This window comes from Microtus oregoni, unplaced genomic scaffold (assembly GCF_018167655.1).
Source record: "Microtus oregoni isolate MIOR12 unplaced genomic scaffold, Mior012 000052F_ref0000163, whole genome shotgun sequence".
Lineage (NCBI taxonomy): Eukaryota > Metazoa > Chordata > Mammalia > Rodentia > Cricetidae > Microtus > Microtus oregoni.
The window spans coordinates 13,932,019-13,951,800 of NW_024543828.1; the positions used below are offsets into that span (position 1 = coordinate 13,932,019).

General features: G+C 38.5%; 1 protein-coding gene across 3 annotated transcripts in view; it reads right to left on the bottom strand.

Moving 5' to 3' along the window:
- Positions 1 to 1,934: 1,934 nt before the first annotated feature.
- The window catches only part of LOC121437533 (PHD finger protein 6-like), a 38,477-nt gene continuing 20,629 nt past the window's right edge, over positions 1,935 to 19,782 (bottom strand). For all 3 annotated transcript variants that reach the window (XM_041637401.1, XM_041637402.1, XM_041637403.1), the window contains 6 exons: positions 13,403 to 13,569; positions 13,115 to 13,258; positions 11,127 to 11,231; positions 7,733 to 7,866; positions 2,353 to 2,479; positions 1,935 to 2,029 (listed from right to left, as the gene is read on the bottom strand). In XM_041637401.1, coding sequence (XP_041493335.1) covers positions 2,353 to 2,479; positions 7,733 to 7,866; positions 11,127 to 11,231; positions 13,115 to 13,258; positions 13,403 to 13,569 — 677 coding nt within the window. In that variant the 3' untranslated portion in view covers positions 1,935 to 2,029. The remainder of the gene's footprint in view (positions 2,030 to 2,352; positions 2,480 to 7,732; positions 7,867 to 11,126; positions 11,232 to 13,114; positions 13,259 to 13,402; positions 13,570 to 19,782) is intronic.

The window sequence follows — 19,782 nt, forward strand, 5'->3', positions numbered from 1 at the left end:
GAGTTTTTAATGTGACTTCAGTTTTAAATGAAGGTTATTTAGCCAATCACACCACAGTGAGAAAAACAGGTAGTCAGCCACTTATCTAACCAACCAAAAGGTAAAGTGCTTTTCTGGTTGCTAGTGGCAGAGAAAGGGCTAAAAAACCCATACAAAGTCATACATTTACTACATATCAAATCCATCAACTGACAGCTATAGTATTTGAAGTCCTGTATATAATTATTGACTGGCCATAATTACCCCTGGCACCTTCCATTTTTCTTAAAAAATTCATTACAGTAGTTGTCCAAAAATGAAGGAGCTCTATTTCTCCATGGGTAAGTTCTATGGCACACAATGTAAAAATTACCTAGACACAGTGATTTAAAGATTTAAAAAATAATGTTTTCAAGCTGTTATAAGGAAATAAAGTATAGATCCTTTGGAAAAAGTCACATCGCTTGGTAAACAAACTGAGATCTGTCCTTGCACTTCAAGTCATGATGAACCTTGAAAATTAATCACATACACATCATGGCATATTAAGAGCAAAAGGAGAAGACGTACAAGGCAATCCACTACTAAAGCTAGTTTCCTTCTAAAATAACAATAAAAGATGGTTAAAATAAAGCAAGCATCGAGTCCCTTGATTTAAGTAAATGTGTAAGTACACATTTTAACAAACATGATCTTAAGGGACTAGCAGTTTAAAAATTCAGTCAATAAGCACAGTGTAATTTTCCACCTGTTACATTTAAAAATGCTGTTCAACCAGCTGCAGAAAAGATCAATGTACAGTCAAGTTAGTATGTTGTTATTTGCAAATCTGGTCATTGTGGTAGGTTAACTAATAATTCAGAGCTCAGAATCCCTACCTTTCATACTGAGGTGCTATGGTAATATTAGGCAGACCACAACTATTTTTTTTGGCTTTGCCATAAAGAAATATATAAATGTGCTTCAGCAGGTAAGTGGAAGAGCGCCACTAGTGAGAGACGCCAGTGGAAATCCTTTCTAAAAACCTGGTGATTAAGAAACACTTCCGAGCCCTAGAAGAAAGCAGGCACAAAAGCCTATTCAATATGTAAGCAAACCAATGACTGAAAGCATTAAATAAAGTTTCTAAAATAGTGGTCACAAAATCAAAAATAAATACTGTTTTCCTCAAAGCCTTTTTTCTTTTTCTTTAGAATCTGTTAGCACAGGAGACCTCCTGATATACTTTGGACCAGGATGTGAAGTGTTCCACACAACAGGGCACTTGACAGGAACTCATTTTGGACATGGTGTCCAAAGTCCTTAGCGCATTGGTAACCTCTTTAATCTCACAGAGGTTTAATTGGCTGCTGTCAAAGATTATTTTGCCAGAAGTTCTCTGTACAGCACAGAAAGGTGTACTGACAAGAGAATTTTGGAAGATGCGCTAGAGCTCAGAGCTTCTCATCCCCAGTTGCCCAGAGTCCATGCCTGATCAGTGAGAACGACTCTAAAAAGGAAGGCTTCAGCACACTTCTTGGAAGAAATGTTTAACATTTGCTGTGGAAGCCAAGATAAAAAGAAGGTTCTTTTCATTTGTAGTTTCCATTGCTTGAGTATGAAAAAAAAGGTTCACAAGTTACCAGGTGTCGCCACCAGAGGCGTGCTTGCATGGTGAAGTACAACTTGCTTCCGGTTTCCTTTGAGCATGGATCCACTACAAACTTAAACATCCTAAGTAGCAGAACTTTGTTCAGTCCAGACATACAGTTTACTTCATCTGAAGTCTGTTTTAACTGCTGACAGTATACACATGGTTAATAGTGTTTCGATTGCTTCCCAGAAACTGCAAACTACAGCTACATAATATCAATATGTCAAATTCGGCCATCTAGTGAGGCTCAGAAAACAAACAAGGGGTTTTTCCGGCAGTTCAATAAAGGATCTAAGAGTGGGGCAGTAAAAAGTTACAAACCTTTTTTTTTTAATTTAGAAAAGAGTGAAAAGCAAAAAAGCATAGGAGTTACAGATGTCTTATTCTCAGTTTTCTAACTCTCTCTGTCCCAGGAACCTGTTTAAAAGATGATAAAACATGTAAAATATGATGCTTATGGTGATATAACGAATATAACATTATTGAGGAATAAATAGGGATAGCTTATTGATTTCACATTCTGACTATATTTACTGATAAAGTAGATAGCTTGTGTTTATGCTTCTAAAACTGACCAGCTTAAAAAAAAACACAATTGTGCAGGCCTAGACAATCCTCAGCATTCTGGCACTACACTCGTAACTCAATATAATAGGATTAAAATTCTTGCTGCACATTGTCTTTCTGTTTCAGTGTACATGGTATTCTCACAAGAGAGCTCGTCAAATCCACTTCCATACCTAGTTTCCATTAAGCTGCTGCTGGGTTAGTTGCTGATCAATCGCTAATCTTCCCCGGCTTTTACTCTCTCGCTCCTCATCTTCTTCATCTCGCTCATCATTTCCACTATGGTTTTTACAATATAGTCTACAATGACAAAAGACAAACATCTCACAGTCCTTTGTCGAATGTTGATGAGAGTATAATGAAATCATCACTAGCAGAGGTTGGTTCCCCTATAAACTATGGGCTTCCTCATTCACACTTAGTACCATGAGATCCATCATCATCAGGGAAGGGCACCTGAGGATAAGCCCCATGCTGGAAGGAGACAACGGCCTCCCCAAAGGTCTCCACTTGCATAGACAATGCCACACACGTGCTTCCAACAAATAAATAGAAGAAAAGCAATAAATTTCTTTAAAAACACAACTTTTCTAGACACTCTGGAGGGCTATTCAACTGTGAGGTCTGCTCCGGAGTGACACCCTGTTTTAAAACAACCCAAAAATCAACTTTCAGGTAAACAAATGAACTAATGAAATGTTACAAATTTACTTCAGTTACATAATTTACATTCACATTTTGAGAACTATAGCTTTAAAAAATATTTACTTTGTGTTTTTTGTATGTATGTGCATCCAGAAACCAGAAAAAGACACTGGATCCCCTCCCTCAAAGAGAAAAAAGTGTTCTTAGCCACTGAGCCATCTCTCTGGCCAAAGAATAATTAAAGGTGCTTGCCCCGACCTCCAGATGCCCTTGTTTAATACCCAGGACCCACATGGTGAAAGAAGAAAAATGAGCAGACAGACAGAGAGATCCATTTTCTACACCCTGTGACTTTCTGCTTGTATTTCATGACAGAGCCTTCCTCAAGGTCCTCCAGTGCCTCTGCATCATGAGCGTCCTCCTTGCCTTCTTTAGGAATCTGTCATTTCCCTGCATTGTACTTGGCTGTCCCTTCATCTACACTGGCCCTGCCAATTTCCTTTCATTTCAGAACACCGACCCTTTTAAGACGGCATTGGCTGTAATCCCAGCACTTGGGAGGCAGAGGCAGGCGGATCTCTGTGAGTTCGAGACCAGCCTGGTCTACAGAGCTAGTACCAGGACAGGCTCCAAAGCTACAGAGAAACCCTGTCTCTAAAAACCAAAAAAAAAAAAAAGACGGCATTGGAACAGCTTGTCAGCTGCAAACTGGATTTGTCTACTACCACTTTATTTGGTTCTCTCTCACTCCATTTCATACAAACCAGGAATAAAGCTGAGTTTGATCAGCTTCAGTCTGTAAATCAGGATGCTCTACAACTGATCCTGTCCACTTCTAGGGTCATGTGATTTCCAATTGTCCCCTAATGGTGCTATACTTAAATTATATGATTAAGGCAGCAGTGCCCAAGGCAGAGTTAGTCCTTGTATATGTAGCTTTCCCTTGAAAACAAGCAAGTGCTTGCTGGAGTGATTTTTTTTTCTTAGACTGTATATTTGAAAGTCATGAAGTTTTTAAGGGAAAATGATGTAGGTAGCTTTTGATAATTAGTTGTGGAAGGAAGAATGCAAGTTCAAGGCCCGAGCAGACAACCTAGTAAGACCCTGGCTCAAAAAAAAAAAAGTAAAGAAAAGAAACAAGGAAAGAAGAGAAAGCTAAGAATATAGCTCAGTGCTAGAGTATCTACTTAGCATGTACATATTCAATTCCAAGAAACACACACGACACACGCATGCACACACAGACACAATCATAGAAAAGGTGATCTGATGGTACATGCACTCAATAGACTTTTACCTAGCCAGAAAAAAATGCATTGGTAGGTATTGGTAAAGGAAAATGGATGAAAGTGGAGATCATTCTGTTAATTAAGATCAGCTTCACAAAGACAAGTGTGTGGAAGCTAGGGGGTAGAAAGACCATGCAACAAAAAAGGACATTAAGGATGGGGATTGAAGGGCTAAATGTGATTAAAGTATGTTACATGCATGCTATAACGAACAAAACCCCTTTATACAGTTAGTATATTGTAACAAGAAAAAAAGAGAAGAGAAAAGAAAGACTGGGGAGAAGATGATGGTGGTGGGCTGAATCAAACTCGGTTTTAGGTAATTTTTACAGCAATGATGGAACAGTGCCCTCTTGTGGTCAGTAGTGGAGAGAGGGCCCAGCAGAAGCCAGAGACCTGGAACCAGACCAATGAATGACTCATTGCAGCAAATGAATACTTTCAAGTAAAGACGCATGAACTAAAGGGCACACTGTGTGACTCACTGTGACGTGTTGTGGCTTCCATGATGAGATTTCCCCCACTTTTCTCCCTTTCTTTTCTTTTAAGTTTTATTTTGGGGTGGTCGGGGGCAGAGGACAGGATACGAAGGAACAGGGAAATGAATGGGATCAGGATGCAGGATGTGCAATCCACAAAGAATCAGTGAAGATTTATTTCTCACAAGGTTTAAAAGCAACATTTGAATAGAACAGATGGTAAGGATGGACTTGGAGTACTATAATTGAATACAAGCTATGTGGGGTTTTTGGGGGGACAGAGTCTCATTATGTAGCCAATGAGAACAAGCAGTCCTACAGACAGACCTAGAACTCAAATGTAGCCTAGTTGAGCCTCAAACTTATGGTACAAGTGATACCAATTTGGGATTTTTTTTGTTCTGTTTCACTGAGGCAGTTTTATAAAGCCCAAGTTGACCTCAAACACACTGTGGCTGCGGCTGCCCTAGCACTCCTGAGCCTCCAGCCTCCATATTCTGATCTTGAACTTGCTATGTAGTAGTGCATGACGTTGAACTGTTGAACTCCTGCCTCCACATCCCAAGTACTGTATACACAACTGTTTTTATGATATGATAGGGACTGAACTCAGACAAAGGGCTTTATGCATGCTAGGCAAGGTCTCCACCAGCTAAGCCAACCCGGCACTGAAATACTTTTCTGACAGATAAAAAATTAATCTAAATGTCTAAACCAGGAACCAATAAAAAGCCAATTAACCCATACAGTGGAAAACCACACAACCATTAAAATTGTTGTGAGTTGTTTAGTGTCTCAGATAGAATAAATGGAAAACAGATTGTAAGCAACTGCCAACCACATCTGACATCTTCCCTCTGTGTGCCTTATAGATGAAGAATATCAATCTTATTTAAGCTGCAATTTTGCTACACAGAGCACACCAATTTACTAGAGAAAAAAACTATGCTCTGATTACTACTAAGAGAAAACTGTCAACATTTTTGGATTTGCTTAATTTTATATTGGTGTCTAGATTAATTTGGTTGACTAGGTATCTTTTAATGCCAAGTCCATCTATTAAGAAATGTAATATGCTTCATCTGAGTGCTTAGCAAAATGCAACTGTTTTTAAAATTGGTTAAAGTTGAGGAGCGGGACCGAGGGGGGACATTTTTCCTTCACATTTTTAAACCAATTATTACTGAAATTGCCTTTTAAAAGGCATCTCATGTAGTGCAATCTTACTGTGCTTTCATTTATTTTCCTGAGTTTAAACTTGATTCCTTTGCACTGTACATCTGGGTTGGTGTGTGTGTGTGTGTGTGTGTGTGGTGCTGGGAATGAAACTTGGGGCCTCCGTCAACTGTGCTACTACCACTGAGCTATGCTGTAGCCCCTTTTCTTGTTGCAAGAGCTAACCTCTAGAGCAATTGAAGGTAATGCTGGTAGCTGGCACCTTTGTCTTGTTCCTAATCGGAATAAATACATATGCTCAGTCTAATTGTTCCATTAGAGATGAGCATGAGCAAGAATCACCTTAAGTTTGATCCTCATTGCAGCCCTACTGAACTGAAACATGTCTGGTAGGTTACAGACATGGACAATTCCAAAAAGACCCAATCTGCATCTGTAATTCTGAGGCCCACCTTGCATCAGGGGTCATTGCTCTTTCCCTTCAATGCTAAATAAACTATTTGTTGTTTTCTCCTGGACACCCTATCATGATTCTTAACTTAGCAAAGGTATCATTGAGATGATACTCTAAGGTTCTGAAACTGACACTCAAAGTTATAAAGTGGTCTTTCATCCATTTACCTGGAAGGTGATGACATGGTTTTTCTTTACTAATTTACAATAGACCACATGAACACTTATTTTCCAATTTTAAACATCTGATTACAGAGCTGGGTTTATGTTTACAGTTTATATTGACTATGCAAACATATGCACTGATGAGACAGGTACAGCTTGATTTGAATGGTTTGCTATTACAGTTAAGCAAGTCTTACACAATAAAACAGAAGTCTCCCATCTCTTGTTAGCTCTCTATATAATATTTGCATTATCTGTTGCTTAGCGGCCTGAGAGCATTAGCATGTTATATGTGCCCCCAAAGGGCTTGATGACTCAACATACAACTGCTTTTTCTACAAACAAGAGACCCAGAAGTATGTTTAATTGCATATTAGTTATTGTTTTACTAAATATTAAGTCCATGGAAGTGTTTCACAACTCTCAAGGGCAAATCAAGTTCCAGGGATTCCTATCAAATTCATTCTCCATCTGATGAAAGGAATGGAACTACTATAGACACACAAGTAAGTGGAAGACCAATTACAAAAAGTGATATGCAATCCCAAATTTCAGAAGATATTCTGTCTTCCTGTCTTGTGCGAGGACTGAATTTCATACACACCAAGAAAGTACTTTAATCCAAGTATGTCAAGCAGAAGCAGAAAGGAGACAAGATGAACTACCATGCTATCGCTGATGAAGCAGGTGAAAATGGTGGATAATCTCAACTAGGGTGCAGTTGTGAAGATAAAGCCAAAAGACGTCTTGGCAAGACTGGAAGGCTAGACAAGATGTACATACCTTTAATCCCAGCACTAAGGGGGCAGATATGTGTGATTTCAAGACCAGCAAGGACAACCTTGTTTTAGAAAAAAAAAACAAAAGCAACCCTAGAATTTGTCTCAGTGCTAGAGTGCTTACTTGGCATGTGTACAGCAGAACACCTGTGCTGTGTTTACCTTTGTCTTCTACATCTCAGCTCCAGCAATTCTGTTTTCTGTTTTTAGCAAAATCTCAAACACTTCTTACCACAGGTTAGGTTAGCTTTTTCATCTAGATGCTTACATAATGTATAATTGAGCAATGACTTGTCTGTCATTTAATTAAATGGTAGAGCTGTTGGGAGAGCTTAACAAACTTTAAGTTTCCTAACGACAGTCTTGTGCCTGAGTGATCACTAGTGAATGACCAGCACATACAGTCAGAGAAAAATGCTAACTGTAGTCCTCATTCCTGATACAATAGCATCAGTGTTCTAAAATTGCCTGAAACACTGTTGAAGCATAGAGATGAAGAAAGTAGTGCATCTTTCTAAGGGCACTAACTTCCTGGCATGTTAAAGAAACAGACAGTTGTTATCTTACTTGTAAATTCCTCGTGACATATTTTCAATGTATTTTGCTTTGTCTTGTACTCCACAGTGATAATGGTAGGTTTTAACACAGGCTTTTATTTCGCATCCAATAGTTGCACCAGGCTGACTGCAAAGTGTGCATTTCTGTTTAAAGAAAAAGAACAGTTAGAAGCAGTACTTCAAGGTGTAGGCAATCTTATTTATTCTATTTTAAGTATATTTTAGCCAACTACTTCCACTTCTATAGAAACAGCAGACAGGAGCTGGTGAAATGACTCAGTGATTACGAGTATTTGCTGCTCTTGCAGAGAACTAGAGTCCAGTTCCCAACAACCATGTTGCACAGCTCACAAATGCCTGTAACTCCAGGTACCAGATGCCTACGTCTGGCCTCCATGGGTACCCTCATCCATGTGTGCATAAAATCATCCATGTGTGCATAAAGCACACACACATGCACACAAACAAAAATAAATATTAAAAATAAAAAACAGCTGATATTTTCTACTAAAAAATACACCAAAAAAAGCACAGTTATATAGCATATAATCAAAGCTGTGACAACATATATGGTTGGACTATAAATACAGATGACACTCCTTAATTTTGCCAAGCACAAAAATAACATTAGGTATTTTAGTGGTTTGACACCTTTTCCTTCCTGAAATCATATCCTTTCTTATTATGATTGGAAAAAATGAGAAAAACAGGAAAGCAATCCCTCCATTAGGAGGCTCACTACTAAGTTTCCAGAATGGCAAAGGGAGACTTATGGGGCTGAAATCTTTTCAAAACTTCTCAGCTTCTCCTAAATAATACTGTGAGATTAGCAGGTGCCCACTGCAAAAGAGGTCTCACAGTGCAGTAAGTCTGACAAACAAGAGGTAGGCAGATTGTCTTTCCCCAGAATGTTTCATAGCCCTTCTCCAGGATAGGGGCATAGTAAATAGCCTACACACTTATTCCACTGCAGTTAGCCTTTTATGTTTAGACTGGTAGGAAAGGACCATGATGCACTAATTTCTACTGGAGTAGACACAGGGGACTAGCATTTACCCTAATCTTTAACAGAGTCATACAATAAATTCATCAAGAGAACTGAATTTTTGTCCCACTCACTTATTTAGACTTCTGTCTAGATAACACAGCACCACCACACAGGAGGATAAGGTGACTTTCCTATATGTTTGGTACTAAGGATTTCAGCTTCAAAGTAATCACATTTAACAACCAAATGAGCTGAATCTAAAGAACAGACAATTGTCACATTTGAAAATAAGTTCCACAAAGAAAAAGTCATTTCTAGTGGAGCTGGACAAGGACCCTAAATATCTGAAGCTACCACATGAAAGAGTGAAGGAGAACTTCACAACAAACTGATCACCCCATCCAGGACCAGCCATAATGTACTCGATAGGTAACCCAGGGGAAGATAGAGTCCTTCTTGTACAATACTAATATGGCCCCAAGTGTTGAAACTGAATCTATTCATACCCTTATGTGTAATTCCCAGTTTCTTTTTAAAAATTACTTTCTGTGTTATGAGTGTTTTGCCTGTATGTATATATGTATGCATGTATGTGCACCACATGCATGCCTAGATCTTGGAACTGGAGTTACAGTTGAGTATCATGCAGGTGCTGAGGATTGAACTTAGGTCCACTTAACTGCTGACCAACACTCCAGTCCCTTATTTAATTTTTCAAATGACTCACTTTATTTTTTAGATCTTTTTAATATTTATATATTTATTTTGTTTTGTTCATTTATTTGAAACAGGGTTTCTCTGTGTAGCTTTGACTATCCTGGAACTCTCTCTGTAGACCAGGCTGGCCTTGAACTCAGAGATCAGCCTACCTCTGCCTCCAGAGTACTGGGATTAAAGGAGTGTGCCACCACTGCCCAGTCTTTTATTTTATGTGTATGGGTGTTTTGTCTGCATGTCTTTCTATGCACCATATGCTTGTAGTGTCTGCGAAGGCCAGAAGAAGGTGGAGGGACCATGGAATGGTACTTAAAGATGGCTGCGGACCATCATGTGGGCACTAAACATTGAACCCAGCTTCTCTGGAAGAGTGGCAAGGGCTCTTAAGCACCGAGTCCTCTCTCCAGCCACTTACTTTTCAAAAGATTTATTTTTAATCATGTATATGTGGGGTATATGTGTGCAGAAACATACACATGTGAGTGCAGACACCTATGGAAATCAAAAGAGGGTGTTGGATTCCCTGGAGCTAGAGTTACAAAACTCAAACACTAGTACATTCTCTTTACCCTTGAGCCATCTCTCCAGTCTCTGTAATTCCCACTTTAGATAGCAATATGGAGGATAGACAAACAAGTTTAAAAAGCAAACAAATGTATAGTTTGTGTTTTTCAACAAGTCAGAGAAAGTGAGACAGAGGGGGCTGGAGAAATGGCTAAGCAGTTAAGAGTACTAGCTGCTCTTCCAGATGAACCAGGTTCAATTCCCAGCAACCACATGGTGCTTCACATTTAACTGTCTTTAGCTCCAGTTCCAGAGTACCCAATACCATCTTTTGCCCTCCTGGGCACAAATGTGCATGAATACATGTAGACAAAACATCTATATACATAAAATTAAAAGACAAAAGAGATTGGAAGAGGAGGCACTGGCCTGTGTTATGTAAGGGATATATGAAGCAAATGTAGGGGCCGGAGAGATGGCCACTTTTGCAGGGAATCCAGGTTTGGTTCTAGCATCCACATTGTGGCTCACAACCTTCCTTAACTCCAGCTGTAGGGAATCTAATGTCTCTTTCTGGCCTCTACAGGAACATGCAGAAACATGTATATACAGACACACACACACACACACACACACAGACACACACACACACACACACACACAAAGATAAAATCTAAAAAGGGGAAAGAATCAAATGTGACAATTCATAGGAAGACCACTGGGATTCACTGTCCACCAGCCTAGCTTCAGGTTTAGAGAAATACTGTATCTCAAAGGCACAAGGTGGAGAGGGGCAGGGTAGGACATATGACATGACTCTTTTTTCCAAATGTACTCACATAGGCATGAGCAACCCACCCCCCACCCCCACCCCAATGAAAGACTTCAAGCAGTAAGAATAAAAAGCACAGGTGAAATAAGTGCTATAAATTCTCAGTGACTGATGAATTGGAATAGAGGAAATTTTCACAATAAAACTTGAAAGAGGTTTGCATTCCACTGGCCCTCCACATTCATCAGCTCTAACGTTGTGCTTCTTAAAGCTACTGACCAGTAATCAGGTTATATTTAAAATTATGAAGCACTTCATATTAAATTTCTGATAACTAGATAAATATGAGATTTGCCTTAAATTTAAAGCAGAATCTAATGCAATATGTATATGTGTATATGTATATATATAAAAATCACAGACCATCCTTTTTCCTCGTTTAATCTCCTGAAGTACAGTTTTAATATCAAAATCTCCAAATTCTGCTCTTGATGTTGTTGTGAGCTGGACAGTGCCAGAAGAAAACAACTATAAAAGAAAAATGCAGAACATAACCACTTAGCAGTTCTTATAAGAAAAATTTAAGCAGTGCAGTAACAAGTCATTAATTTCTATAACTCCCAGAGCAAGATTTTACCTAAATAATCAATATCAACTCAAGTATTTTAAATATTTTCATGTCTCATTGCAATATAAACCAAAATGGAAATAAAAACCCAACGAAGATTGCCAATTGGAGCTCAGATTATAACCTGCTTTAAATAACAAAGATTTCAATAATACCATTACCCTGTTTGCCCAACTATTAATATTTCCAGAAAGCTTTGAAAAATATATTAAATTGGCAAACTTCAACTAGCAATATAGATTAGAATCCTTTTTGATATTGTGTTTTCAAAACAGATATATATCTAAAATCTACTCCATGAGGGTCCTTGGAGAGAACATATTTTGAAAAAGAAAATTTTGGGTAAATCTAGTGTGTACTATAATCCAGAATTCTGTTTATTTGGGGCGATATGGTCTTAATTTTTTTTATTACACTATATATTTCTATATGTGCCACAGCATGTGGGTGGAGGTAAAAGAACTTGCAGGAATCAGTTCTCTCTTTCTGTCACACAAGTCCTGGGAGCACAAGTACCTTTATCTGCTGTGCCATTTCCTAGGCCCAGTTAGTTAGATTTTGAGACAGTGTCTGACTATGTATTTTAGGCTGGCCTTGAACTCAAACTTAAGATGTTTTCTCCGTTTCAGCTTCCCAAGTGCTGGGCTGATAGGCTTGTGATTTCACATCTATTAACAACTTATTATATAAATAACTTTTCAGAATTAATTTTAAGTGAGATGACTAGTTCAACACAACCTAGCTCAAAAGATAAATAAGGCCAGGATATAAGGATGCAAGAAGAGAATCTCTCCAAGGAATTTTAGAGTCTATTAGGAAAGGTACATTCATAAACAACTGCAATACAGAGTGCTAAGTACTACAACAGTGATATTTATTAAGTTATATGTGAAGCCCAAGGCATTTATAAACATTTGTATTTAATAAATGATTATAAAGTTGAAATTCTTAGACTTACAGAGTATTTTGATATGGTAACTATAATTAGTATTACTTCAAATATGGGTTTGTTTGTTTTTTTTAAAAAAATCTGAAGTATACTAACATTTGGGGCACATACCCTTTAATCCCAGCATTTGGGAGGCAGAGGCAGAGCTCTCTGGGCTCAAGGCCAGCCTGGTCTGCAGAGCAAATTCCAAGAAATCCAGGGCTACCCAGAGAAACCCTGTCTCAAAAAACTAAAAGATTTGGGAGCATAACATATTATTTGTGATGCTTTGTACTAATTGTCATCTTGACACAATCTATTAATCACCGTGTAGACAAATCTCTGGGCATGTCTGTGAGACAATTTCTAGATTAGGCTGAGGTGGGTAGCATCATTGCATGGGCTGAGGCTCCAAACTGAATAAATGAGAAGCAAACATTTACTGTTCTCTGCTTCTTGACTGTGGATTCAATGTGACCAGCTGCCTCATGCCCCAGCCATACCACCACTTCCCTACACAATCCAAACTGAACAAACCCTTCCTCTTTTTCTTTTTGTCTTCTCTCCTTTTCTTTTTGTCTTTTGAGGCAGGGTCTCAATATGTAGCTCTCTGGTTTAGAACTCAAATAAGTGTCTGACTCTGCCTCCCTAGTGCTGGAATTAAAGGCATGCACCACTACATCAGCCCAAATTCTTCCTTTCTTAAGTTGCTTTGCTCGGGTATTTTGTCAAAGCAATGAGGAAAGTAACTAATACTTCACTATGCAAGGATCTAAAACAATATTTGAAACAAAAGCACTAGATTTGATTACCAGCTAAAAGATTTTTTTAAAAAACCTTAAGAACCATGCCTACCATGCATTTATAGTGTGCAGCTGCCTTCTTGGCATTAAATATATGCAACTTCCCTCTTGCTTCATTTTCTTCCTCCCCTACATGGCAAAATCCACATTTAGGCCTAGTGTCATTAGGACTGCTCCTGTGTGGAGATCTATCCCGCTGTAAATATAAAAGGAAAAAGACAGTTAAAATGGATTCAAAGCTTATTAACACTTCAAACAATATATCTTACCTGTAGACACAGTTTAAATGGAACTATTCATGTTCCAACAAACGGGAGGAATTCACTAGTTTTCTACTTACATAGGAACTACTTTCAATTTCATCTGTTCCATGGGAAGATGTAGATCGGGTGTCTTCTGTCAGCCCTTTAAAATTAGTTTTCCTTGGTCTTCCTTTGCGACTTTTCTTCTTAGTCTTTGGAGATGAGGGCTCCAGTTCATGCTCATTAAAACTTTCTTCTAAATCAGCTGCTCAGAAAGAAAGCAAAGCTTTACATGGATCTACTTTAACAACCAGCACTAGGTCCATGAGGTCTGCTAGGTCTGGGAGCTATGCTTCTCATTAGCATGAAATGGGCCCTGGAAATGCAGAGGACTGGTCTGGGGCATATTAAAAATAAGTGTTGTGATACTGGCTGTGTGGCTTTTCAGCATCATTACAATTATAATAAAATAATCTCAGACATACTGATCACATCTCAAGAACTTATTAGACACACTGGGCAAATGGCAACAGCATTAGCAGAGACCTTAATTTCCATCACTGCAGTTCTATGGACAGCACTGATATATATGGTTCATCCATTGTGATAACTGAACAAACAACTCCAACTTTAAAGCCATTTATGACTGACCTAATTGATAAATAGTTAAACATATCTTAAGTACAAAAAGAAGCTCTATCACAAGCAATAAAAAGCCATTAGTGAGTTAGCTGCATGTACTTTCATTAAACTCTTAGGAATTTTACAACTACTTTACCCATAAATGAGAAAAGAATTCTACAATTAACAGAAAGTATTTCATTCAATTATTCACCATAAATATTTATTTATTAAAGGCCCAATATTTGAGGATATGCGATGGCTTGGTGGGTGAAGGTACTTGCTGCCAAGCTTGGCAACCTAAGTTCAAGCCCCAGAATTGACATAAAGACAGAAGGAAAGAAACACCACAAAGTTGTTATCCTCATCTGCTGTCTGGCACATACATGCATCATACATAGACATAGTTTTAGTAAACATTTTTAATATAAGTACTTATAAGATAATGTATTTAGTATTAAGAATGGTACAAAAACCAAACATTAATTTGCCTTGGGGCCAACCTATAAGTTTTAGACAAAACCTTCTAATACATTCATTGGTTTTCCTTTAGTATGTTACTGACTGTAATTCTACGAACTAATTTCTCAATGAGAAATTCTATCAGCTCTATTCTCAGATGCCAATATCTTTCTTAGGATATACATTCATGATTCGTGATAGGGGAAAAGAACAACTCAGTATGTTTGAATACATATAAACTCAGGGATAACACTAATATTAGATTATAAGGTAGTTACACCAATTAGTCCCAGAGAGTGAGGTGAGAGAATTTTTGAAACCAATTTTAGGTCCAGAGAAATGGTGGCTCAGCAAGTAAAAGTGCTTGGTGCCAAGCCTGACAACCTAAGTTCGATCCCTAGGATTCACATGATGGAAGGAGAGAAATGACAAGTTGTCCTGTGACCTCCATCCATATGCACACTGTGGTATGCATATGGCCCCCGACATACACACATACACACAAATGTAGCAAGTTTTAAGGTAATTTTAATTGCACCTTTGTACTCTTTAGTGTTTTAAATAAGCAATGTGCTGCTTTTCTAATCATAAGAATGAGGATTCTTTTTCCATCACTTATGAGAATGTAAGTTAGCACAATTTTGATTCTACTTTACTTTTTTACCTTTAAAAAAAGATTTATTTTTATTTTATGTGTTCGGATGTTTTGCCAGCATGTAATGAGTTTTCTACCTGTGTGCCTGGTGCCCCAGAACTAGAGTGGTAAACTGTTACGAGCCACCATGTAGGTGCTAGGAAGAAACTCAGGCTCTCTCAAAAGCAGCACTTCTCCAACCCCCCTTTAACCTGTTTTGAGATAGGTTTTTACTTTGTAGTCTAAGGTGGCCTTGAACTTATGGCAACTGCCCGAATTCCTTGACTTCCTGAGTGCTGGGATTATAGGTTTGAGTGACCATATCCATAGCCTAAAAATGATCTTAAACAAACCACCACTCATAATTCATAGCTCCTTATAGATAATCAAATGTTTAGGGATTATAAACTGTCTATTAATGTAGTTTTACGAACATAGACTAGTAGCAATAAGCTAGAGCTAGTTGCTATTATCAATACTCAGCTTTTAAAAGATTTCTTTTTGTATTTGTGTATGGATGTGCACATTCATGCTGGTTTCTGCAAAGGCCTAAAGAAAATGTTGGACCCACAGGAGCTGGAATAAGAGGAGTAACCACCTGATGTGAGTACTGGGGACTGAACTCGGGTCCTCTGAAAGAGCAGCAAGTGCTCCTAACCACTGATCCTTTCTTCAGCCCCAAATTGATTAATTTAAAATTTTTTGAAGTTGTATCTCTTTTTGTTGTATGTGTATGCGTGTTTTGCCTGAAGATATGTCTGTGCACCAAGTGTATCAGTGTCTCCAGAAGCTAGAAGAAAGTGTCAGACCCTCTGGAATTGGAGTTACGGACAGTTGTTAGTTGCCATGTGGGTGCTGGGAACTAAACCAAGGTCCTCTATAAGAGTACCTAGATCTCTGAATTGCGGAGCCATCTCTCTAGCCCTGTACTTACTGCTTTTAAAATGCTGCTTTAAAGAGGGTTCAGAGAAATAGCTCAGGTTCGGTGGGTAAAGATGTTTGCCACTGTGCCTGACAATCTGAGTTCAGTCCTTGCATGTACATACATACACATGCATGCACAAACACAAACGCACAAAAATAAAGAAAAATAATTTAAAAAATTTAAAGGCTGGGCTGGAGAGATGGCTCAGCGGTTAAGAGCACTGATTGCTCTTCCAGAGGTCCTGAGTTCAATTCCCAGCACCCATATGGTGGCTCACAACCATCTGTAATTCCAGGGCCAGGAGATCTGACACTTTCAGACCAATGCACATAAAATCAAGTTAAAAAAAATTTAAAGGCTGCTGGGTAGAGATGGTGCATGCCTTTAATCCTAGCACTCAGGAGCCAGAGGCAGGAGGATCTCCTGGAATTCAAGGCCAATTTGATCTACAAAGCAAGTTCTAGAACAGCCTACACTGTTACTTAGAGAAACCCTGTCTTGAAAAAAAGGGGAATAAACAATATAGTTCCTACTCAGATACATACAAGAAAAACATGTAAAGATATAGTGCTTAGCTAAGCATGGTAAAATATATCCATAAAACTAACACTCAGGCTGTAAGCAGCAGGATCTTGAGCTGGAGGCCAGCATGGGCTACATAATAAGACCCTGTTTCAAAACAGCACAACTAGACGAATTACATAGGATTTAATTCTGTATATTCTTGCCCATATTTAATGCATAAACTTCCCACTAAGAATAGAAAAGTTTAAGAACACTAGTCAATATCACACATAGCTACCACACTAGATGATGCAAAGAAGGAACATCAAGCAAAATTCTACTGATGTTGACAAGTCATTCATCTCTCAAAGCTTGATCTCTATTGCTTTGTAAAAAGCCAGGTATCTTTCCATCCACACCACTTAGCTAAGCCAGAACTTCTCAAGCTTGATCTTGTTAAAAGACAGTCCTTTTTAGAAAGTCAATGTAAGGCTTAAGATTAGACACTTTTAATAAACTCATAGATGTTGCTCATCCTGCTGACCTATAGACTACACTCTGGGTAAAAAGGATCTATGACACTCACTTCTTCCTCTCCCAGTTGCTAACAACTACGAACTCTCCTGCTCATGTTACCTAACACAACAGGCTTTCTTTAGCACACAGCTCTTCTCTGTTCCAACAGTCCTCATTCTGGCTAATTTCAACTGACCATATGGGCAAGCTAGCCACTCAATTACATTACCTTCAATGATGTCCTCCATCAAGTACCCAATTCCTAAAGTCAGACCCTGATACCTCAGTATCACCTAAAATGCTTCCCTTTGTGTAACTTTGGGAAATACTTGTTTGCTTTCCCAGCACCCAAATGGTGGCTTGCAACTATCCAGAGCTGCCTTCTGGCCTCCATGGACATTAGGCATGCATATGGTGCACAGACATACATGTAGGCACCTAAGATAAAAATACATCTAAGGTCAGTCAGTGGTGGCGTGAGCTTTTAATCCCAGCACTCGGGAAGCAGAGGCAGGCAGATCTTTGTGAGCTTGAGCCCAACCTGGTCTACAAAGCAAGTTCCAGGACAGGCCCCAAAGCTACACAGAGAAACTCTGTCACAAAAAACCAAAGCCAAACAAAAAAATACAACTAAAACTAAAGATAAGATTATGCCTCAAATTCCAGAATATAAATATAAACATATACTAAATACCAAGAAAACAAAAGGGCCTGATAGTCTACAGAAGTATACCATGAACCCAGAAACTCAAGCCAATTTGAAGTTGTTCATAAAGTATGAAATATAACTAGAATTCTCTCACTCAGCAAAAGGAACTCAAAATCATTCTAGTTGGGTCTTTGAGAGAATTCAGGCAGTAAGGACACTTGCTGCTTAGGCTAAAGACATGAGTTCAATCCTGAATTACACATGATAGAAGGAGAAAACCAACTCCCAAAAATTGTTTTTGTTATACACGCACACACAAACACAGGCTCATACTAAATAAATAAATGTAAAAATAAAACAATTTTTAATAACCTTTCTTAGTATGCCCTGCACTGCAGTGGCTTTTTTTTACCACTAGATGGTACTACTGGTTTCAGCAGGCCAGAAAATAAGAGCCAGCTATATTAATCAGCATATATTAATCATCTTTAAGTATATCAAGTATTCTGTCCCAGTATATTCATATACTGAATCTCAATCCTCAGATCTTAACACAGATGGCTAAACTAATCATAAACGGGTGCTGTATAGATACACTGTTAAAATCTGAAGGAAGTGAATGATGGGAAAGCTTCCTTACAATGGTTTTCTTCCTTTTTCATATGGTGTTTAGGTTGGAACCCAGCATTGCGCATAACAAGCAAGCCACCTTCCACTGAGATACACTGCCAGCCCCTACTTAGAACCCTTCACAAAAGATTTTTAATTAAGAATTCTAGAATTGAGTGAAAAAAAATAGAAAAATAGCTGTATGGGATTTTCAATCACACTCATCACCTCAAAAAGTATTTGTTCTTATTGCTTATCCGGTCATTTCCAAAGAGGCCAGAAGAGGGCACTGGATCCCCTGGAGTTGGGAGTCACAGGCAGATGTGTGCTACCTGATATGGATGCTAGAAACCAAACTTTAGTCTTCTAGAATAGGATCAAATGCTCTTTACTACAAGCCACGTCTCCAGCCCTATATTCTCCTTTTTAAGAGCACACAAAAAAGTTTGTTAAAAATTCATTTATTTTTACTTATGTATATGTGTGCCTGCTTATCTATATTCAATGATGAATTTATACTTAACTATTATTTTAATTGTATGTATTTGTAGAATATAGCATAATAACTCTACATATGGATAGAGTGTATGATGACCAAATCAGTTAGCATGTGTAGCTATTAAATCATTTGTTCCAAATTTTAATTAACATTAAGTATCATGCATATTTCAGTGCACATATGATGACTGTATTTTTTAAATATTTATTTTTATTTATTATGTATACAATATTCTGTCTGTGTGTGCCTGCAGGCCAGAAGAGGGCACCAGACCTCATTACAGATGGTTGTGAGCCACCATGTGGTTGCTGGGAATTGAACTCAGGACCTTTGGCAGAGCAGGCAATGCTCTTAACCTCTGAGCCATCTCTCCAGGCCTGATGACTGTATTTTTAAGCAGTATGAATTAATATGGACTTCAGATGTGAAAACAGTATGATTTTCTACTGTAAAAGCAAAGTATAAGAGATCAGAAAGGGAAACCAGTTTATTTATTTATTTATTTATTTATTTATTTATTTTTTGGTTTTTCGAGACAGGGTTTCTCTGTGGCTTTGGAGCCTGTCCTGGAACTAGCTCTGTAGACCAGGCTGGTCTCGAACTCACAGAGATCCGCCAGCCTCTGCCTCCCGAGTGCTGGGATTAAAGGCGTGTGCCACCATCGCCCGGCTGGAAACCAGTTTATTTATACCAGTAATCAGGTAAGTGGATTTTCTAAGGATTTATTTTTAGTGTATGTGTATGTTGAGAGAGAGGTATGTAGTTAGGTGTTCATGAGTTCAGGTGCACATGGAGGCCAGAGGAATCAGACCCTAGGAACTACCCAGCATGGCAGTTGGGAATCAATTTCGTGAATTCTAATTGGTTTTAAGAATAAAAACCCAAAGTCGGATATCAGGGTAAATGCTGAAAGATCAGAGAAGTAAAGGAGCCAGCCACTAGAGAGACTTTTAAACTCTATTGAATCCTTAGACTGAAGGGGCAAGATCCTATCTCCACGAATCCTCAGACTGAATGCCTTGAGCACTGATCCCCCCCACCTCCCCACCCCCACGTTAT